The 19,752-nt window shown below is 42.0% G+C and overlaps 2 protein-coding genes across 2 annotated transcripts; one reads left to right on the top strand and one right to left on the bottom strand.

The window, feature by feature from the left end:
* The first annotated feature begins 9,048 nt into the window (after positions 1-9,048).
* On the top strand, positions 9,049-11,631 carry gpr27 (G protein-coupled receptor 27). The gene has a single exon (XM_036983346.1). The coding sequence runs from the start codon at positions 9,911-9,913 to the stop codon at positions 11,030-11,032; it is 1,122 nt and encodes a 373-aa protein (XP_036839241.1). The 5' UTR covers positions 9,049-9,910; the 3' UTR covers positions 11,033-11,631.
* A 2,260-nt stretch (positions 11,632-13,891) lies between these two features.
* prok2 (prokineticin 2) lies at positions 13,892-16,666 on the bottom strand. Its single transcript, XM_021608273.2, has 3 exons — positions 16,477-16,666; positions 15,120-15,245; positions 13,892-14,925 (listed from the first exon to the last, which is right to left on the bottom strand). Exons 1-3 carry the CDS (start codon positions 16,546-16,548, stop codon positions 14,800-14,802), a joined length of 324 nt encoding a protein of 107 aa, XP_021463948.1. The 5' UTR covers positions 16,549-16,666; the 3' UTR covers positions 13,892-14,799.
* Between the last annotated feature and the right edge of the window lie 3,086 nt (positions 16,667-19,752).

Genomic DNA, 19,752 nt, shown 5'->3' with positions numbered 1-19,752 from the left:
CTAACAATGGAAATACATGTCCTCAAAGATGGAAGGCATGTGGGAGGAGGCGAGAACAGGTGGAACCATTCTAGCCATTGAGAGGGCAGATATGAGTGTGAACAATAGGCACAACTCTGATATAAAGTCATTATTTTCAAAGTTGTGGAAATGCCACGTGTGTCCACTTATATCAGTGCATTCATAACCTAACCATTACGAAACTTTTATTCAAATAAGCCTCACGTAGCAAATTAGCTATTAAATTTTTTGTTGACCAAATTCGACACTCTCTCATGGACCTCCATACAAAAATTCCTCACTTCGTGGTCTAATTTTCGTGGACAGATTTTGGACGGAATAAACCCTCTCGCTTCACCTCTTCCTCTCGGTTTTTACCCATCACATCAGATCTTTCCACAGATACAAGTATGCTATGTAGAACAAACATGCATCTCTAATATGTTGAATTAGAAATCATGTCGGCTCTAGATGAGGTATTTCTGTCTGCAACGTTGGAGCAGTGAGTCAGGCTTTCCCCAAGAATGTACAAAGAAAAAATAAGAAAAAACATTAAATAATTGATCTATAGTCTCTCTATGTTCCATAATTTTCCTACAATTCGCTGAATGTACAGTGCATTCGGAAAGTATTCAGACCCCTTTTTCCACATTTTGTTACGCTACAGCCTTATTCTAAAATGTATTAAATAAAAACATTCATCAATCTATACACTATACCCCATAATGACAAAGCAAAAACAGGTTTCTAGAAATTCTTGCAAATGTATAAAAACAAAAAAAAATGAAATACCTTATTTACCTAAATATTCAGACTCAAAATTAATCTCAGGTGCATCCTGTTTCCATTGTTAATCCTTGAGATGTTTCTACAACTTGATTGGAGTCCACCTGTGGTAAATTCAATTGACTGGACATGATTTGGAAAGGCACACACCTGTCAATATAACGGGGAAGGGTGGCAAAACATTTCTGCAGCATTGAAGGTCCCCAAGAACACAGTGGCCTCCATTACTCTTAAATGGAAGAAGTTTGGAACCACCAAGACTCTTCCTAGTGCTAGCCTGCCCAGCCAAACTTAGCAATTGGGGGAGAAGGGCCTTAGTCAGGGAGGTGACCAAGAAAGAACCTGATGGTCACTCTGACAGAGCTCCAGAGTTCCTCTGTGGAGATGGGAGAACCTTCCAGAAGTACAACATCTCTGCAGCACTCCACCAATCAGGCCTTAATGGTAGAGTAGCAAGGCGGAAGCCATTGGATGGTTAGCTAGCTTATATTATAGGGCAAGAGCAATGCATTATTGTTCCAAAATAGTTTAGTTACACGTTCATACTGGTCAAGGTAGCATAACATTAAAGTTAGCTAGCTAGTTGGGTGTAGGTGTAACTTATGTGGAAGACCCTCTTTTCTTATAGTTAGCTAGCAAGTTATGCAAGGCAGACACAGCAATTCTGTTGGTTGCCTTTCGGTGCATGTCTCACTCCTTTCATATCACAATGAATTGTGTTGCTGCTAGTTACATTTAAGTTGGTCGTTCGTGTATTTATGTTAATTGTCAAGCTAAAATGTCCACGGAGAGTGCAGGGGAAATGTTTGTTTGTGTTTTGTTATGTTTTTCCTTTCATCTTAGTCAATGTGAATATCATTTCGAGATGGATTTGTGAGGTTGTTCTGTCTTCACCTGCAGATTTGTACCCGCAGGAACCGCCATCTTTTTGTTTTGTGTGCAAAATCTAACTATTTTAGTGAAACCGCTCGGTGTAGCGCCTTTAATGGTTTGCCTCTTTTGTGTTCGCCCCCACTCAATTATGTATATAAACCCTGGATTGCTGATGCCATGTATTGGACAATGAGAGGCTTTGAAACCACCGATTAGCCATATTGGCACGCCCCAGAAGGAGCAGTCCAATTCATTCCTATGGTGAATTCTACTACAGTGTTTCAATTTAATTGATTTAAAGGACAAAACAGGTATTTAAGTATTTTTTTGTTGTAGTGAGGACAGTAAGATTATAACTTTTTTTTAAAGATACTTAAGATTTTTTTTATGATTAGCTCACATAATATAATTTAAAAGTATGCATTAAGGTGTCTGTAATAGAATAAACAAATGTTGACATAAATGCAGTTCTATAGCTTCAAAATATTTTTTACAAATGGTGGAGGGAGGCCAAGATGGAGGAATAATGTCTTCAAAACAGTAATCTAGTGCAGGAATGTAGGCTGCTGTATCGCATTGGTGAAAATCAAGACTGTTCTCAGGGCAGGTCTGCCGGTTTTGTGTCGCAGAAGTTACGTTTTGGAACAGGTTTGGAGAATTTACACAGCATGTTAGGAGAATTAATGTGGCAGGTTAGGATAATTACCGTGGCAGGTTAGGAGAATTAGGTTAAGGTAAGGAAAAGGGTTAGGGTGAGCTAAAGTGCAAAATTGTCCAAGGCGCGACTTTAACAAATCTAGCTGTTAAGATGGAGGTGAAGAAGATGGCTGACGTTTTACATGCCTGTAACCAATTGTGCTATTTTGTTCTTTGTGCTATTTTGTGCTATTTTGTACATAATGTTGCTGCTACTGTCTCTTATGACCGGAAATAACTTCTGGACATCAGAACTGGGATTACTCACCACGAACTGGAAGAAGCTTTTTCCTTTAACGGGTCCGATGAGAGAGATATACTGCTCTCCCGGGAACAGGCCCAGATCCCCATCATTTGCGTGAAGAAAAGATGGAGGAAAAGAGGTTGCAGATCGGGCTGTCTTTTGAGAATCCGTAGGTGAGCGAGTAAACTCCCACTGCCATCAATTCTACTTGCTAACACGCAATAATTGGAGAATAAAATTGATGACCTACGATTACGATTATCTTACCAACGGTACATTAACAACTGTAATACCGTATGTTTCACCGAGTCGTGGCTGAACGCTGACACAGATAATATAGAGCTGGAGGGATTTTCAATGCACCGGCAGAACAGTCGCTCAGTCTTTGTTCTTTATCGACCCAGACGTTCGTTCTAAATGTTCCATTGCCATACTGGCTTGCTTGCTTGCTAGCCAACTACAATTAACTTACAGTCACGTCAAAAAGCACAGCCAGAATAACATCAAAGTAGCCGCATTTGCATTTGTTAATGAAGCACGATTTCACCTGGCATAGAAAATATGCTAAATATGTTAGGTCACTATTATTCAGAGGAGCTAGCCAACAACACAACTAACACAATCACTTCAACATGAAGCTGGAAACACTGCAAACTAGCTGCACTTAATTTCATTTTACCTCTTTTAAAATGTAAATTTCTATGTATATATCCATAAAAATGATGCCAGCTGATTCCTGATTTCGACTGGCTGAGAAACGCTGCCTGCATCTCGTTCCAACTCCCGGCACATTCATTGCTATGGGACAGCTGGAGATTGAATTTCAATATAGAAACAATTTTATAATGTCAGAGACAGACAGCAAGCAGATCTCCGCTGTTGAAAACTAAATGTTAGTCTAAAAGAAATGTGAGATAATGATTAGATGCTTTTTATAGTGGAGATCAAATGTATAAATTGCTTGGCTGGGCTGAAGAGACAATGGATTGCGCAGTCAGATGGAACAGAGTAAATAGGAATTTTAAAATCATAGATTTAGCCGGTGGTAACTTGTGGAATAGACAGCGGCTGGAATGTGGTTTTAACCAATCAGCATTCAGGATTAAACCCACCTGTTGTATAAAAAATTATTAAAAAATGCTACAAAAATGTGGAACTTCTAGGCTTGAACGGTACACACATGTTGAAAACCAGCTAGCTAACAGTGTACATGGCTAACAGGACAGGAACTAGCACAGCTAACGTTAACAAGTTAGCATGAAAACTTGGCTAAAACAACCATAATACACTTCACATTATGACAAACTACATGTCGTACATTATTCGTGACAGTTTGGTCGTAATTATATAAAAAGAAAGTGACATTAACTGGGAAAAGGAGCGGGAGAAGCATTTTCAACCTACCATTAATTCCATCAGCATGAAACAGTCGGGGAAAATGGTGTGCACAAATAATACAGCAGCTAGGGTGCAATACCGTCTTCCAAACACACGATTTCTGTCAAGTACCTCTGAATGAAAGCTTTCAATATGAATAATTGAAACTATAAGACATATTCAAACATGAACTCAGTAACATGAATTCAAAGCTTATGAAACTAATTTTGGCGAACTTAAAACAGGATATATTTTCTTACTCTGTTACACGTGCAAGGTGGGAGGCCATATAAAACTCCATGGAGTCTTCAGGAGGACCATTTCATTCCCTCAACCCTTTTGACAACCATCTACATATGAAATGCTCTGGAGAGCCCTGACTTTGGCAACCTAATTCTCTTTCGACCTAGTCGGGCACAATTGCAACACTTCACACGTTTATCATATCAAAATGATCTTATTTTCCACAACTTCCACATATCGACAGATACTTGGCACATGTCCAAAAACCAATCCAGTGAATACAATGCATCGGTGCATGGCACAAACGGTCTGTCATGGTGATTCACATTACCCAAATGCACCTGGTAGAGAGGGACTCCGTACAAAAACAACAACAAAAGAACAAACAGACTCTTTACTTTCACTCCTTTCGCAACACGATTCATCCGAGGTGCATCAACCACTCCAGGGATACTCTTCATTTGTGCAACAACGACTTCCCACGAGATGCCATTTATTACCCCCGTTACAGGTGCCCTACACTACAGCAACGCACGACATGGCATATTTCTAGAATCGGATGAGACTCAACATGTGCTCTTTCTGTTCCTCCGACTAACAACAGAAATAAAAAGGCCACTTCTTCCACCAGGATGGATATCAAAATGGTTCCTCGGCCTCCCGGGTGGCACAGTGGGTCTAAGGCACTGCATCGAAGTGCTAGCTGTGCCACCAGAGACTCTGGGTTTGAGCCCAGGCTCTGTCGCAACCGGGAGGTCCATGGGGCGACGCACAATAGGCCTGGCGTCGTCCGGGTTAGGGAGGGCTTGGCCGGTTGGGATATCATTGTCTCATCGTGCACTAGCTACTCCTTTGGCGGGCCGGGCGCAGTGCACGCTGATCAGGTCGCTAGGTGCACGGTGTTTCCTCTGACACATTGGTGTCCGGGGTGGATGCGCGCTGTGTTAAGAAGCAGTGCGGCTTGGTTGGGTTGTGTTTCGGAGGACGCATGGCTCTCCACCTTCGTCTCTCCCGAGCCCGTACGGGAGTTGTAGCGATGAGACAACATAGTAACTACTAACAATTGGATACCACGAAATTGGGGAGAAAAAAGGGGTAAAAAAATAAGAATAAATAAATGTGGTACTTCATTCAGGTGGTCATCTTAACAAAAACGTACTCCTACAAAATAATATGGGACTTTAGCAGAACGCAATGTTTTTTTTTTCCAAAACAACTTCAAAAACAAATTCTTCATCAGCCCATTTAAAATGATTATCAAAAACATGCCTGATGCTTGTTGTCAGAAGCATGCTTGTTGATACATTCCCAGTGGAAACCTAATGATCTTTAGGTCTATATGAGTAGGTCTAGTAGACTGCAGCATGTTGCAAGAGATGTATGCCTAATTTGACCTGGGGTTTAGGCATCCTTTTTATTGGCCTACCTAACTCAGTGTTTATTGGGCCTATAAAGTAACAGAACACCCTACTGTTATGAAGCATAGGCCTACATTAAAAATATATATAAAAAAAACAACAGTCAATAAAAGTCACATCATATAATAATTGGCTGTTATTGCTCTATCCTAACTGCAGGCAAATAATAGCATTCCCTAATAATGGCATTCCCTAAATGCCACTGGCACAGTTTGAGAGCTGTCCCATAGATGTTTAGTTTGGTGAAGTTATCTAAAGTTGAATAACATATAGCAACTTTGCATAAAATAAGTACTATACAACATGAAGAGAGGTGCATTCCATAAGCTGTGAAACGGTAAGAGCCATGCTTTCTCCTCTAACCTTTACATACACTTCCTGGTCAGTCACATAGGGTTATAGGTCACTGGTCACATGTACAGTATACAGGTAGTCTCATTGACTGTATAGGGCCTGTATAGCGCTGCTATAACATCCTATATTCTTCAGGGAAGGCTTTCCACTAGATGCTGGAACGTTGCTGCAGAGATGTGCTTCCTTTCAGCCACAAAAGCATTAGTGAGGACGGGCACTGATGTTGGGTGATAAGGCCTGACTCGCAGTCAGCGTTCCAATTCACCCCAAAAGTGTTTGATGGGGTTTAGGTCAGGGCTCTGTGCAGGCCGGTTAAGTTCTTCCACACTGATCTCGACAAACCATATTTTTTCATTTTTTCTTAATGTACTTTTACCCCTTTTTTGTGATGTACAATTGGTAGTTACTGTCTTGTCCCATCGCTGCAACTCCCCTACAGACTCGGAAGAGGTGAAGGTCGAGAGCCATGCGTCCTCCGAAACGCGACCCTACCAAGACGCACTGCTTCTTGACACACTACTCGCTTAACCCAGCCAGTACCAATGTGTCGGAGAAAACACCATCCAGCTGACGACTGAAGTAAGCTTGCAGGCGCCTGGCCCTCCACAAGGGGTCACTAGAGCACGATGGTACAAGGAGAACCCGGCCGGCCAAACCCTCCCCTAACCATGACGCTGGGCCAATTGTGTGCCGCCTCGTGTGTCTCCCGGTCATGGCCGGCTGTGATACAGCCTGGAATCGACCCCAGGTCTAGTGATGCTTCAAGCACTGCAATCCAGTGCCTTAGACCGCTGCTCCACTCGTGAGGCCCCAACAAACCATTTCTGTATGGACCTCGCTTTGTGCAAGGGGGCATTGTCATGCTGAAACAGGAAAGGGCCTTCCCCAAACTGTTGCCACAAAGTTGGAAGCATCATGTATGCTGTAGTGTTAAGATTTCTCTTTACTGGAACTAAAGGGCCTAGCCCAAACCATGAAAACAGCCCCAGACCATTATTCCTCCTCCACCAAACTTTACAGTTGGCACTATGCATTGGGGCAGGTAGCATTCTCTTGGCATCCGCCAAACACAAATTTGTCCGTCGGACTGCCAGATGGTGAAGCGTGATTCATCACTCCAGAGAACGCAAACCCTGCTCTAGAGTCCAATGGCGGCGAGCTTTACACACCACTCCAGCCAACGCTTGGCATTGTGCATGGTAATTTTAGGCTGACATGATAATTTAACGGCTGACACGTTTTTTGCTCCTAGACATTTCCACTTCACAATAACACCTCGATCATCCCTACAGCGTCATTGCGCAAAAATGGTACGCAGCATCATCTGGATAAATGTGCAACAAAAGTCCATTTCTGTCAAGCGTCTACACATACAGTTTGACGCATATTGTATGTTTGATAAATCCAACCTATGCACTCCTTTGAACGCAATGCTAGAAAGCAAACGCAGAGAACCGGATTAGGGGACTCTGCTCAGGCGTTTTTTTTTTATGCCTGCTATGATAGGCCCCATAGCTCATAACCTAACATAAACAAGTAGCCTGCGAAGGATATAGACCCTCAATTACCCCCCCCCCCCCTCTCTCTCCCCCTCCCCCACTCCCCTGAGTAGGCTGATACCCCAAACCCAACACCTCCTTTGGCCACTTTCCTTCCAGTTCTCTGCTGCCAATGACTGGAACGAATTGCAAAAATCACTGAAGTTGGAGACTTATATCTCCCTCACTAACTTTAAGCATCAATTGTCAGAGCAGCTTCCCGATTGCTGCAGCTGTACACAGCCCATCTGTAAATAGCCCATCCAACCAATTACCTACCTCATCCCATATTTGTTTTTTTTCCCGCTCTTTTGCACACCAGTGTTTCAACTTGCGCATACTCATCTGCACATCTATCACTCCAGTGTTAATTGCTAAATTGTAATTACTTCGCCACTATGGCCTATTTATTGCCTTACCTCCTTACTTAATTTGCACACACTGTATACAGATTTTTCTATTGTGTTATTGACTGTAAGTTTGTTTATCCCATGTGTAACTCTGTGTTGCTGTTTTTGTCGCACTGCTTTGCTTTATCTTGGCCAGGTCGCAGTTGTAAATGCGAACGTGTTCTCAACTGGCCTACCTGGTTAAATAAAGGTGAAAAAATATAAAAATACAGTACTGCATTTCTGTGACTCCTGCACTAAAATGCCTTGCCTGCAGAGGGCACTGGTGAATCACAGCTGTTAGATATGTGTTATCAACTCCATTGACATAATGCATACCATTGCCACATATCATATTGTGCCATATTATGTGCATACAGTTTGTTAAATAAGATGGAAATGTCTCTAACATATCACATATAATTGGTGATAGTAATATGTGGGCTTCTGTCTAATAGTTGTTCAAATGTTTAGGCTACAAAAATTGTTGGTAGTCTTATAGGCCTAGGCTACTTGGTAGTGCCAACTAATCATGTTGGCAAAGTTGTGTAAGCCTATCCTGCATATTGACCAGTCCAAATTGGACTGCATTTGGAAACATATGTGACTAATAAAGTAGAAACAGGAATAAAATCGTTCTAAGTAGACTACAATAGCCTATTGTTTGCTCCACTGGAAACATATTCATCATCTATTCCACGTTGGTTCAATGTAATTTCATTGAAACAACGTGGAAACAACGTTGATTCAACCAGTGTGTGCCCAGTGGGCTATGTCTGATCAGGGGATAAGAGTCATGGATCATCTGTAGTGACTTACAAAATAGTAAATGCAAGCAGAAGAGTCATACACTTGGGTGAGACAGTAACTCAAACACATGGGTCAATAGAACTATATCTCTGTGACCCTTGGTAGCATTTTCATAATGCACCTGTCCTGTGTGACTGTATGACTATGAATTCGCTCAATTACTTACAGTATATTTTTAAATTAGATGATGATCGTTGCATTTTAGGTTAGGTTGGTTGTATAAGACTGTGCCTTTAAAGCTGACTCAGCGTAAAAGTAACGGAGCCCCCCCGACCCGAAACGATTGCATTTGGCAAGGCTTTCTATAGGCTACATGAAAAAGCATGCCTGAGGAATGCATGAGACAGGATCCAATTATTGAATGAGTCCATGTATCGCAGAATAGTGTACACGCACAGGACAAACGTTTCCGTTTCTGATCTGAGGACGTGGATTACATCTCATCTATCTCGAGATTAGCCCCTGGCTGTTCAGTATTGTCAGTCTCTACCTCATCCGATTCAACCTCGTTTGGCAACGTAAATAGTAGACATATTTTCCACAAATACAAACCAACGCGCATAGTTTATATACAACTGTTCTTTAATTCTGGATCTATCCATGAACCATGCCTTCGATTGAGCGGACTGAACAGTGGTTTGGCTATAGCCTACCATGCCCTATTAATTGCGTGCTGAAGTGATGATGACGGCCTGTCCCCAGTTTTATGTTTATTTCTTCCGCAAGACGAACGAGAACCTCTGCCATCAGTGGAAATGGAGATATTTTTTTGAAATGTGTGCCCATTAAACGGATCCTTTTAAAATGGTGTGTGCGAACACTGCTATCAGCAGAAAATGGAACTACGAACATGGGTGTATTTCATATTCGAAACGGACACTTGTGAGATGAAGGATTACAAGAAAAGCAATGTAAAACGGTGACTTCATTTTTCGATGGATATCAATTGCTTTTGTTAATCAGGCTATGCTTTAAACTCAGGAGAATAATTAATTATATTCTGAATAGGTTAAAACGCAGATTCTGTTTAACCTGAAGTATTTTTGACTTAAAACGTGCATCATGTACATTTTTTTGCAGGGCAATTTTGATCAATCATTGATACTTCGACGAGAGGAAGCAGGACAACTTGATGTGCGAATATAGAATCAACGCGGCTTTGACAATAGCCTGGTTGCATAGATGGCAAATACAAGCGAGTTTGGGGAAAGCAATCCTTCACTACAGAATTATGCTATCACCGCCTCTGCGGTGAAACTGGCCTCGCTCGGTCTGATCATTTGCATGAGCCTTGTAGGGAATGTGGCGCTGTCCCTGTTGGTGCTGAAAGACAGCTCCCTTCAAAAGGCTCCGTATTATTTTCTACTTGATCTGTGCTTGGCAGATATAATACGGTCTACCGTGTGTTTCCCCTTTGTGATGATATCAATCAATAACGGTTCCACCTGGACATACAGCATTATAAGTTGTAAGATTATTGCTTTCATGTCAGTCCTTTTTTGTTTCCATGTAGCGTTTCTGCTCTTCTGCGTCAGTGTCACCAGATACATGGCAATAGCACACCACAGGTTTTATTCCAAACGAATGACATTATGGACATGTGTGGCAGTGATTTGCATGGTCTGGACCCTCTCTGTCGCTATGGCTTTCCCCCCTGTATTCGACGTTGGCACCTACAAATTCATCCATGAGGAGGAACAATGCATTTTCGAGCACCGATACGTGAAAGCAAACGATACCCTGGGCTTCATGTTGATGCTGGCTGTCATCGTGGGAACAACACACGTTGTTTACATAAAGATGCTGTGTTTCGTTTATGACCACCGCAAGATGAAACCCGCTCAGCTGGTCCCAGCTATAAGCCAAAACTGGACCTTCCACGGGCCAGGTGCAACTGGGCAGGCAGCTGCCAATTGGATTGCAGGATTTGGACGTGGTCCCACCCCACCAACATTAGTGGGCATCAGGCAAGCCTCGCATAATGGAAACAGACGGCTGCTTGTCTTGGATGAATTTAAAATGGAGAAACGCATAGGGAAAATGTATTACATGATAACTCTGGCGTTTCTTCTCTTCTGGGCCCCGTACATTGTTGCTTGCTACCTTCGAGTTTTTGTCAAGGGAGGCACCATTCCACAGGTCTACCTGACTGCGGCGGTGTGGATGACGTTCATTCAGGCGGGGGCGAATCCCATTATTTGTTTCATATTCAACAAGGAGCTGAGGATCCGTCTCAGAGCTTGTTTCCCGTGTTGTCTCAGCACACAGACGCCTATGTCTATGGAGCCTTACTGTGTCATCTGATAGGTTCAACTGTTGTTTTAGACAAGGGAAAACGAACAGAACTGTCATGTTGGTATTAAAGCCTATAGGTGATATTTCTCAGTCTCTCTGCTTGCCCAATTTTTCCACATATGTTGAAGGCCACATTTTGTGATTTGCACATACAGAAAGTGTATAAAGTTGCCAATCTTGATTTCAAATACTAATCATTTAGCATATTTTATGAATCTCATTAGTATTTTCTTTGAGTATAGCCTAGGCCTATGTCAACCCTGTGAGAAAGACATATGACGTGTGTATATTCTGTGAAGCTATTTTGTCGCTTTATTCTGAACAAACCAAAAAAAAATGACTTTGTATCTTTCAGAAAATCTTAGAATTATTTGTGTGGAGAAAGTGTTAACTCACTTTTACAGTAATTTGCAAATACATGTTCTTCCTGGATGTTGACATAACCTGGTGATACAAATGCATCCCTTGTACATTCCCTGTAAAATAGACAAATCATTTGTTTTTCTATGGACAATGACCATGGGACTCTAAAAGAAGAAAAGTGTCAGTGGTGCAGAGAGGTGTTTGCATTGTTTGGACGTCTGAGTAAATAAACAACAAATGAATGATTAGTATTGCTTTGATTCTGTAATACACAATAAGCAAATGGTTATTGGACAGTATCTGTTCAGTTACAATACAAAAACCATATGGGAACATCAATTTCCAATCGTCATCCACAAACCCAATTACTTTCAGCTTACCATATTGTTTGTGTATTGTAGCCCTTCTGTACTGTAGCACAAATTATGTGGTGTATTACCCTGAAACAAGAATATGATTATACTCAAATCATGTTATTTTAGTATTACTACTTTATTCCATGCTGTAATGCAAAATACGACCATTATTCATATACCATAGTATTTAACTGGCCTTAGGAAGTTTGTGGTCCTGAAAAAGAAGTGCAGTAAGAGTCCAGTTTTCCTCTGATTGCACACTCCATTCTTCTGATAAGACTTTAACCAGCCAACATGTTTTAAAAAATATATATATTTCACCTTTATTTAACCAGGTAGGCCAGTTGAGAACAAGTTCTCATTTACAACTGGCCAAGAACAACAACACAGAGTTACACATAAACAAACGTACAGTTAACAACACAATATAAACATCTATGTACAGTGTGTGCAAATGTAGAAGATTAGGGAGGTAAGGCAGTAAATAGGCCATAGAGGCAAAATATTTACAATTTAGCATTAACACTGGAGTGATAGATGTGCAGATGAGGAGGTGCAAGTAGAGATAATGGGGTGCAAAAAGATAAATAACAATATGGGGATGAGGTAGTTGGGTATGCTATTTACAGATTGGCTGTGTACAGGTACAGTGACCGTTAAGCTGCTCTGACAGCTGATGCTTAGTTAGAGAGAGGACATGCACCTCGTAGTATGTAAAAAAGCCAACAGTGTATAATAGTCATTATTTGGATCACTGCTCGTCTCTGTTACAGCCATGTAAATGAAAATCTGTCTGCTAATTGGAGTCCTTAATCTTTGTAGCCCGGTTCACCTCCCTATGGGGAATTGGGATAGAGTGGGAGTTGCTTAGCTCTTGTTTCTGTGCAGAGCCATCCCAGTATACCTACAGTACACCCTCCCTCCCTGGCCTGGCCTCACTGCATTCATAACCATTACCATCACAACATGCCTGCCTCATACTGACATCTGCTCCGCTCCACTCCCAGCATGTACATACAAGGCTATCAGCAGAATCTCTGTGGCTTCTGAGATACTGAATCTTACTCACCGTTGAATTCTCTCATGAAATACCATTTCAGGTCAAGCATTTTTTTATGCAACAGTTCTGCCCCAGTGGTACTCTCTCTGCCTCTTTGCTGTGCTCATGAAAAAATGTTGCAGAGCCTGTACACGGCCATATTGTTGACCCCACATCTGCTGCTGTTATTTACTTTTCATCCCTAGAGTAAGTTAGGGTGAAATCTGTGTTATTGCATAGAGTTTATGATGCCCTTGTCTGAATATACCTACATTGAAAGTGACCACATTGTATGTGCTAGTGTACTCCCAGTGAGCACCGTCTGATACCGACATCCATGGACGTCTAAAAGACATCATTTTGATCACTGGACTGTGGATGAGCTCCAATATTTGGGCCATTGGGAGATTGACCCGTTAAGAAGCTAATCTATATCAATACTGAGAAACTAGTTTGAAATGTAACTAGAGCTGAATAACACAGATTCCCATTAATAAATAATTAGATTAAGATGAGTCAACGAACGCTGGTCCCCTTAACCATTGGACAAATCTAATTATAGCTTTGCACTTTGAATGAATGCACTGTAAAATGTAGCCTGACAATGACAGATTTTCAGTGCTGTCAGACTTCCGGAGACCTGCGCTCTATTATTACAGAGAAAACTCTTTCTTTTGCTGATGTCAGAGGATAATAGAACTTTCTGTTTTAACCTTTACATTCCCAAACCCTTTCAATTCAACTACAATGTTAGTGAAGTACGGCTCAGTTATTTCGAATATGCTTTGGGCCCAGAGGCTTTCCTGCTCACACAGCCTGACCAGTAAAAACTGTGGGCCACAGAAGCATGGTATAGGGTGATGTGTGTGCCCTAGTTGCAGATAACAGAAAGGAACATGCTCCTTCAATGAAATGACTCCTTGATTGCATTTCCTTCCTGTCTCCCTAGAGATGATATTTAAGCGTAGTGTTAAAGTATAATGACTCTACGTTAACGTAGAGTGTTCATCATGACGTTGAGGAAGTCTGACCACGCATCTGTATTAAGAAACGTTAAAATACACTTGATAGAGGTACATGATTAGACACTTTTCCTATTTATTTGAATTGCATTTATTCCCAAAAACAAGTCCAGTGATTGAATGGCAGGTCCCACCACCACCACCAATAACAACAACAACAACATAATGCACATAAGGTCCAGTCGCATACAGTACAATACAACAACACGGTAGCGTCAAAATGTCCTTTGGACGTCACACACTGTTAGTGGCCATTCACAATAGTAAACAGCGTAGCTCTTTCTGAAATGAGTTCTGTCTGTCTTTCACGAACAAACCCGAAAGGATTTTTATTCCATATCGGTTTAAACATAATTCTGCAGATGATTAACGTTCACGTTTGTAAAGTCGCAAAGCTGTGCAAGTGAAACTGTATATTTCGTGGACCTATGTACAGATCCAGTCGTTGTTCTTGTTTGATTTGGAATGGCACTAGATGCCATCAGCACTTACAGTGTGAAGTCCAGAATCTTAAAAGGGGAATCCTTAGTTGCTACATCCATTTTGGACTTATAAATGAATGATATGTACCCATTGATTCTTGAAGAATATACGTATAAATGCCTCATGAGCTTAGCTCAACTGTAGTACCCATCAAAACCCCAAATATAAGTTTGTTTTACTCCAATGTTTGTAAACAAGGTAAATGTAAAACTACAATTTTGATATCACGGATTGTCAGTCCTTGCATCCATAGTGTAGTCTATGGATTCGAGAGTGGTTGCAATTCTCCAGCCCCATTCCTCGACTTTTTACTGAAACTGTGACGGGGTGTCAACTTTGTTAATGTTTCAATTAAGGATTGCAGCTATTAAGAAGGGAGAGCAAATTGTTCTTTTCAAATTTAAGTCAACCTGAAAATGTCTATATGTTATCTTTAATACACGTAATGGAAACAGTATTTTAAAAACTAAGGCAGACCTAGAAAATGACTATCAGCACTTCCCGTGGTTGTCCTCAGAGGTAGTAGTCTGAGTAGTTGTACGGTGAAAGACATTTTGATTTGCCCTCTGATGTGGTGATGCATGCCAAATGTGGCACACATGGACATGTGTGATGTAGTCTTGTGCCAATGAAGGGAACCTGGAAACAAAGACAGAAATTCATACTGTGAACAAAATGTTACACCTTAGAGACAAAAGTCAGTCCATATTTTGTAAGGAAATCAGGACTCTTTCTGCTGTTCCAATTCAAATGAAGTGGAGACGGAGGTATTGATTAGTGAGATATGGTGTGAGGTAATACAGAGAAGAGACGATGTACAAAACTTGGCCCACCTTGTGACTCATGGGGTGGCACTCGTCTCCCTTCTGTCCTATAGGGGCACACATCCTCAGGCTCCTGATCCACAGACTGACCGCACAGCACATCCCCTCTCCACACTGCAAGTCCTTCACACAGGCCTGGAGAGATTACACACCATTTTATAGAGTTGAATTGAAAATATGAAAAAAAAAAGCTTTAGAGAAAACTGAGGAGCATTAAAAGTGACTTTGTATTTTTTCCAAATACTGCTCAGTCTAAGCCAAACCCTTTGTACAGATATTGATTTATTTTTTGGAATGTTTGGCGCTGCTATATAAAATGGAGGTTATCGCAAGCTATTTTTTTTTTTAAAGGATCCTGAAATTGCTCAGAGGGATATGAACAACTTGAGTGACTATTCACACTTTCAATGAAATGAAGGATTGAGATGAGGGAAAGAGGGGATGATTGAATGTGACAATCTGGGAGGAAAATCTGTTTTCTGTTTCATGGTTGCTTGTTTTTACCTCAAGTCATATTAGCATCCCTAGATGCCTGCACTGTTCTGGCACTTTTTCGTTTTTCATCTATTATATTTCATCCTCAAATTAGATACCAAATTGTCATTGGAGCTGATAAAACAACGTATGCCCAGCTTTAGAAAATTCTGCAAAAAACTATAGATTTTATAAATAGAACAGTGCCACTACACAAATAGCAAACAGGTTGCATGGCACCCGAAGTACTATGCAACAATGCGTACCTGCGTTGTACTGCCTCTGCAAAAGCTTCGCTTTAGTTATAAAACTAGGACCACTAATATAGTAAAACCTTTTTCCTAGTTAAATCCATATTCAAGGAACATGAATTGTCCAAATGATTCCATATAGATGGGTATAGATGCAGTATGTTGGAGACATTGAAAAAATATTTTTCCCCCATATTATCTGACACTGGTTCGCCCAGAAGGAACTATTGTGGTTACACAGTTTAAAATGTTAACTTAAAAGACAATACTTGTGCTCTTCTATATGGGTTGCTAAGGCAATCTCACAGCTGGCTAACCTCACATTGATTGAAAAGATACTTCTACTTGCTGCAACATAACGCAAACAGTTCTTCTCTGGGTATAGCCAGGCTTGAACTGATAATGACATACTGGCATCAAACATGCTGTTATACAGACTGTAACTTCATTGTTTCTTCATCAGAGGCTTCTCGTGGCACTCTGAGATCATTTACCCCCTGTTATCACTTCCGTTTGGGATAAATTATGATAATTATTTCATATTCAACCAAATCAAGCTTACCATAACAAAACATGAAGTTTCTATAGTATCATCTATTCATAACTCGGTTGGCTTCTAGAACCTGTTCGCTTCCACTTACCCCTGTGATGACTGCTGAGGACCCATGGGACACAAGCAGTAGGCAGAATAGCAGGGAGCAGCTGGACCGCATTGTGAAGCAGAAAAGTTCTCCAGCTCCTGTGTTCTCCAGGGTGAAAGAGATGGTCTGCTGTGCGTTCCTACGTGTGTATGTGTGTGTTAGATGGACTTGGAAAGAGAGGTGGCCTCCAAAGTCTGGTGTTGAGGACAGAGAGAGGTTTATAAACCCAGCCAACCATTCCATCTAAATGAGTCACCAGCATCGCCTCCGGAGAAAAAAAGAGAAGCCCAAGGTAAAGCTCAACACGACAATATCCTTCTGGCATTTTTTTATGTTGATGCCAATTCTTCCTGTTCTTTTCCACCATTATCATACCCTTTGAGTGATCTCAAGCCTGTAGTTGTGTTGTCATCCTTGAGCAGAAGATTCAGCATTCATACAGTATATATATTTCTATTAAATATACATTTCCACTTTACAAGTCATAAGCAATCAAATATACACTACTACTGCTTGTCGAAGATCTCATTCCAAAATCATGGGCATTAATATGGAGTTGGTCCCCCCCTTTACTGCTATAACAGCCTCCACTCTTCTGGGAAGGCTTTCCACTAGATGTTGGAACATTGCTGCGGGGATTTGCTTCCATTCAGCCACGAGCATTAGTGAGGTTGAGCACTGATTTTGGGCGATTAGGCCTGGCTCGCAGTCTGCGTTCCAATTCATCCCAAAGGTGTTCGATGGAGTTGAGGTCAGGGTTATGTGCAGGTCAGTCAAGTTCCACACCGATCTTGACAAACCATTTCTGAATGGACCTCGCTTTGTGCACGGGGGCATTGTCATGCTGAAACAAGAAAGGGCCTTCCCCAAATTGTTTCCACCATGTTGGAAGCACAGAATCATCTAGAATGTCATTGTATGCTGTAGCATTAAGATTTGCCTTCACTGGAACGAAGGGGCCCAGAGTCCTAGCCCGAACCATGAAAAACAGCCCCAGACCATTATTCCTCCTCCACCAAACTTTACAGTTGGTACTATGCATTCGGGCAGGTAGCGTTCTCCTGCCATCTGCTAAACACAGATTTGTCCGTCGGACTGCTAGATGGTGAAGTGGGATTCATCCTTGCAGAGAACTCTTTTCCACCGCTCTGAGTCCAATGGCGGAGAACTTTACACCACTCCAGCCGACGCTTGGCATTGTGCATGGTGATCTTAGGCTTGTGTGTGGCTGCTTGGCCATGGAAACCCATTTCATGAAGCTCCTGATGAACAGTTATTTTACTGACGTTGCTTCCAGTGGCAGTTTGGAACTCAGTAGTGAGTGTTGCAATGGAGGACAGAGAATTTCTACAAGCTACGCGCTTCAGCACTCAAATCAAATCAAACTTTATTTGTCACATGCGCCGAAGACAACATGCGCCGAAGACAACCTTACCATGAAATGCTTACATTCAAGCCCTTAACCAACACTGCAGTTCAAGAAATAGTTAAGAAAATATTTACCAAATAAACTAAAGTAAAAAAAAGTAAAAAATAACACAAAATAACAATAACGAGGCTATATACTTGGTACCAGTACCACGTCAATGTGCGGGGGTACAAGTTAGTCGAGGTCATTTGTTAATGTAGGTAGGGGTAAAGTGACCATGCACAGGTAATAAACAGCTAGTAGCAGTGAAAAAACAAATGGGGGGGGTTGGTCAATGTAAAAAATCCAGGTGGCCTTTTGATTAATTGTTCAGCAGTCTTTTGGCTTGGGGATAGAAGCTGTTAAGGAGTCTTTGACAATTTTGGGGCTTTTCTCTGACAGGTCCTGGATGGCAAGAAGCTTGGCCCCAGTGATGCAGTGGGCACTACCCTCTGTAGCGCCTTACAGTCAGATGCTGAGCAGTTGCCATACCAGGCGATGCTCTCGGTGGTGCAGCTGTAGAACTTTTAGAAGATCTGAGGACCAATGCCAAATCTTTTCAGTCTCCTGAGGGGGAAAAGGTATTGTCGTGCTCTCTTACTGTCTTGGTGTGTTTGGACCATGACAGTTTGTTGATGATGTGGACACCAAGGAACTTAAAACTCTCAACCCACTCCATTACAGCCCCGTTGATGTTAATGGGGGCCTGTTTGGCCCGCCTTTTCCTGTATTCCACGATCAGCTCACATTGAGGGAGAGGTTGTTGTCCTGGCACCACACTGCCAGATCTCTGACCTCCTCCCTATAGGCTGTCTCATCATTGTTGGTAATCAGGTCTACCACTGTTGTGTTGTCAGCAAACTTAATGATGGTGTTGGAGTCGTGTTTGGCCACTCAGTTGTGGGTGAACACGGAGTACAGAAGGGAACTAAGCACGATACCCCTGAGGGGCACCAGTGTTGAGGATCAGCGTGGCAGACATGTTGCTGCCTACCCTTGCCACCTGGGGTTGGCCCGTCAGGAAGTCCAGGATACATTTGCAGAGGGAGGTGTTTAGTCCCAGGGTCCTTAGCTTAGTAATGAGCTTCATGGGCACTATGGTGTTGAACACTGAGCTGTAGTCAATTAACAGCATTCTCACAATAGGTGTTCCTTTTGTCCAGGTGGGAAAGGGAAGTATGGAGTGCGATTGAGATTGCTTCATCTGTGGATCTGTTGGGGCGGTATGCGAATTGGAGTGGGTCTAGGGTATCTTGGATAATGCTGTTGATGTGAGCCATAACCAGCCTTTCAAAGCACTTCCTGGTTTCCGACGTGAGTGCTACAGGGTTGTAGTCATTTTTGCAGGTTACCTTCACTTCCTTGGGCACAAGGACTATGGTCTGCTTGAAACATGTAGGTATTACAGACTCGGTCAGGGACAGGTTGAAAACATCAGTGAAGACACTGCCACATCCGACGAGTGTCAGAGCTGGTATGGTAGGATTCAATCTTAATCCTGTATTGACGCTTTGCCAGCAGATTAGTGTCCCACTCCTTGAAAGCGGCAGCTCTAGTCTTTAGCTCGATGCAGATGTTGCCTCTAATCCATGGCTTCTGGTTGATATATGTACTGTGGGGATGAAGTCGTCGATGCACTTATTGATTGAGCCAATGACTGAGGTGGTATACTCATCAATGCCATTGGGTGAATCCCTAACAAAACAGTCCTGTAACATAGCATCCGCGTCATCTGACCACTTCCTTATTGAGCGAGTCACTGGTACTCCCTGCATTAGTTTTTGCTTGTAAGCAGGAATCAGGAGGATATAATGATGGTTAGGTTTGCCAAATGGAGGGTGAGGGAGAGCTTTGTATGTACCTCTGTG

This window comes from Oncorhynchus mykiss, chromosome 7 (genome assembly GCF_013265735.2).
Source record: "Oncorhynchus mykiss isolate Arlee chromosome 7, USDA_OmykA_1.1, whole genome shotgun sequence".
In the NCBI taxonomy this organism is placed as follows: domain Eukaryota; kingdom Metazoa; phylum Chordata; class Actinopteri; order Salmoniformes; family Salmonidae; genus Oncorhynchus; species Oncorhynchus mykiss.
This window is presented reverse-complemented; position numbering and strand designations above follow the sequence as displayed.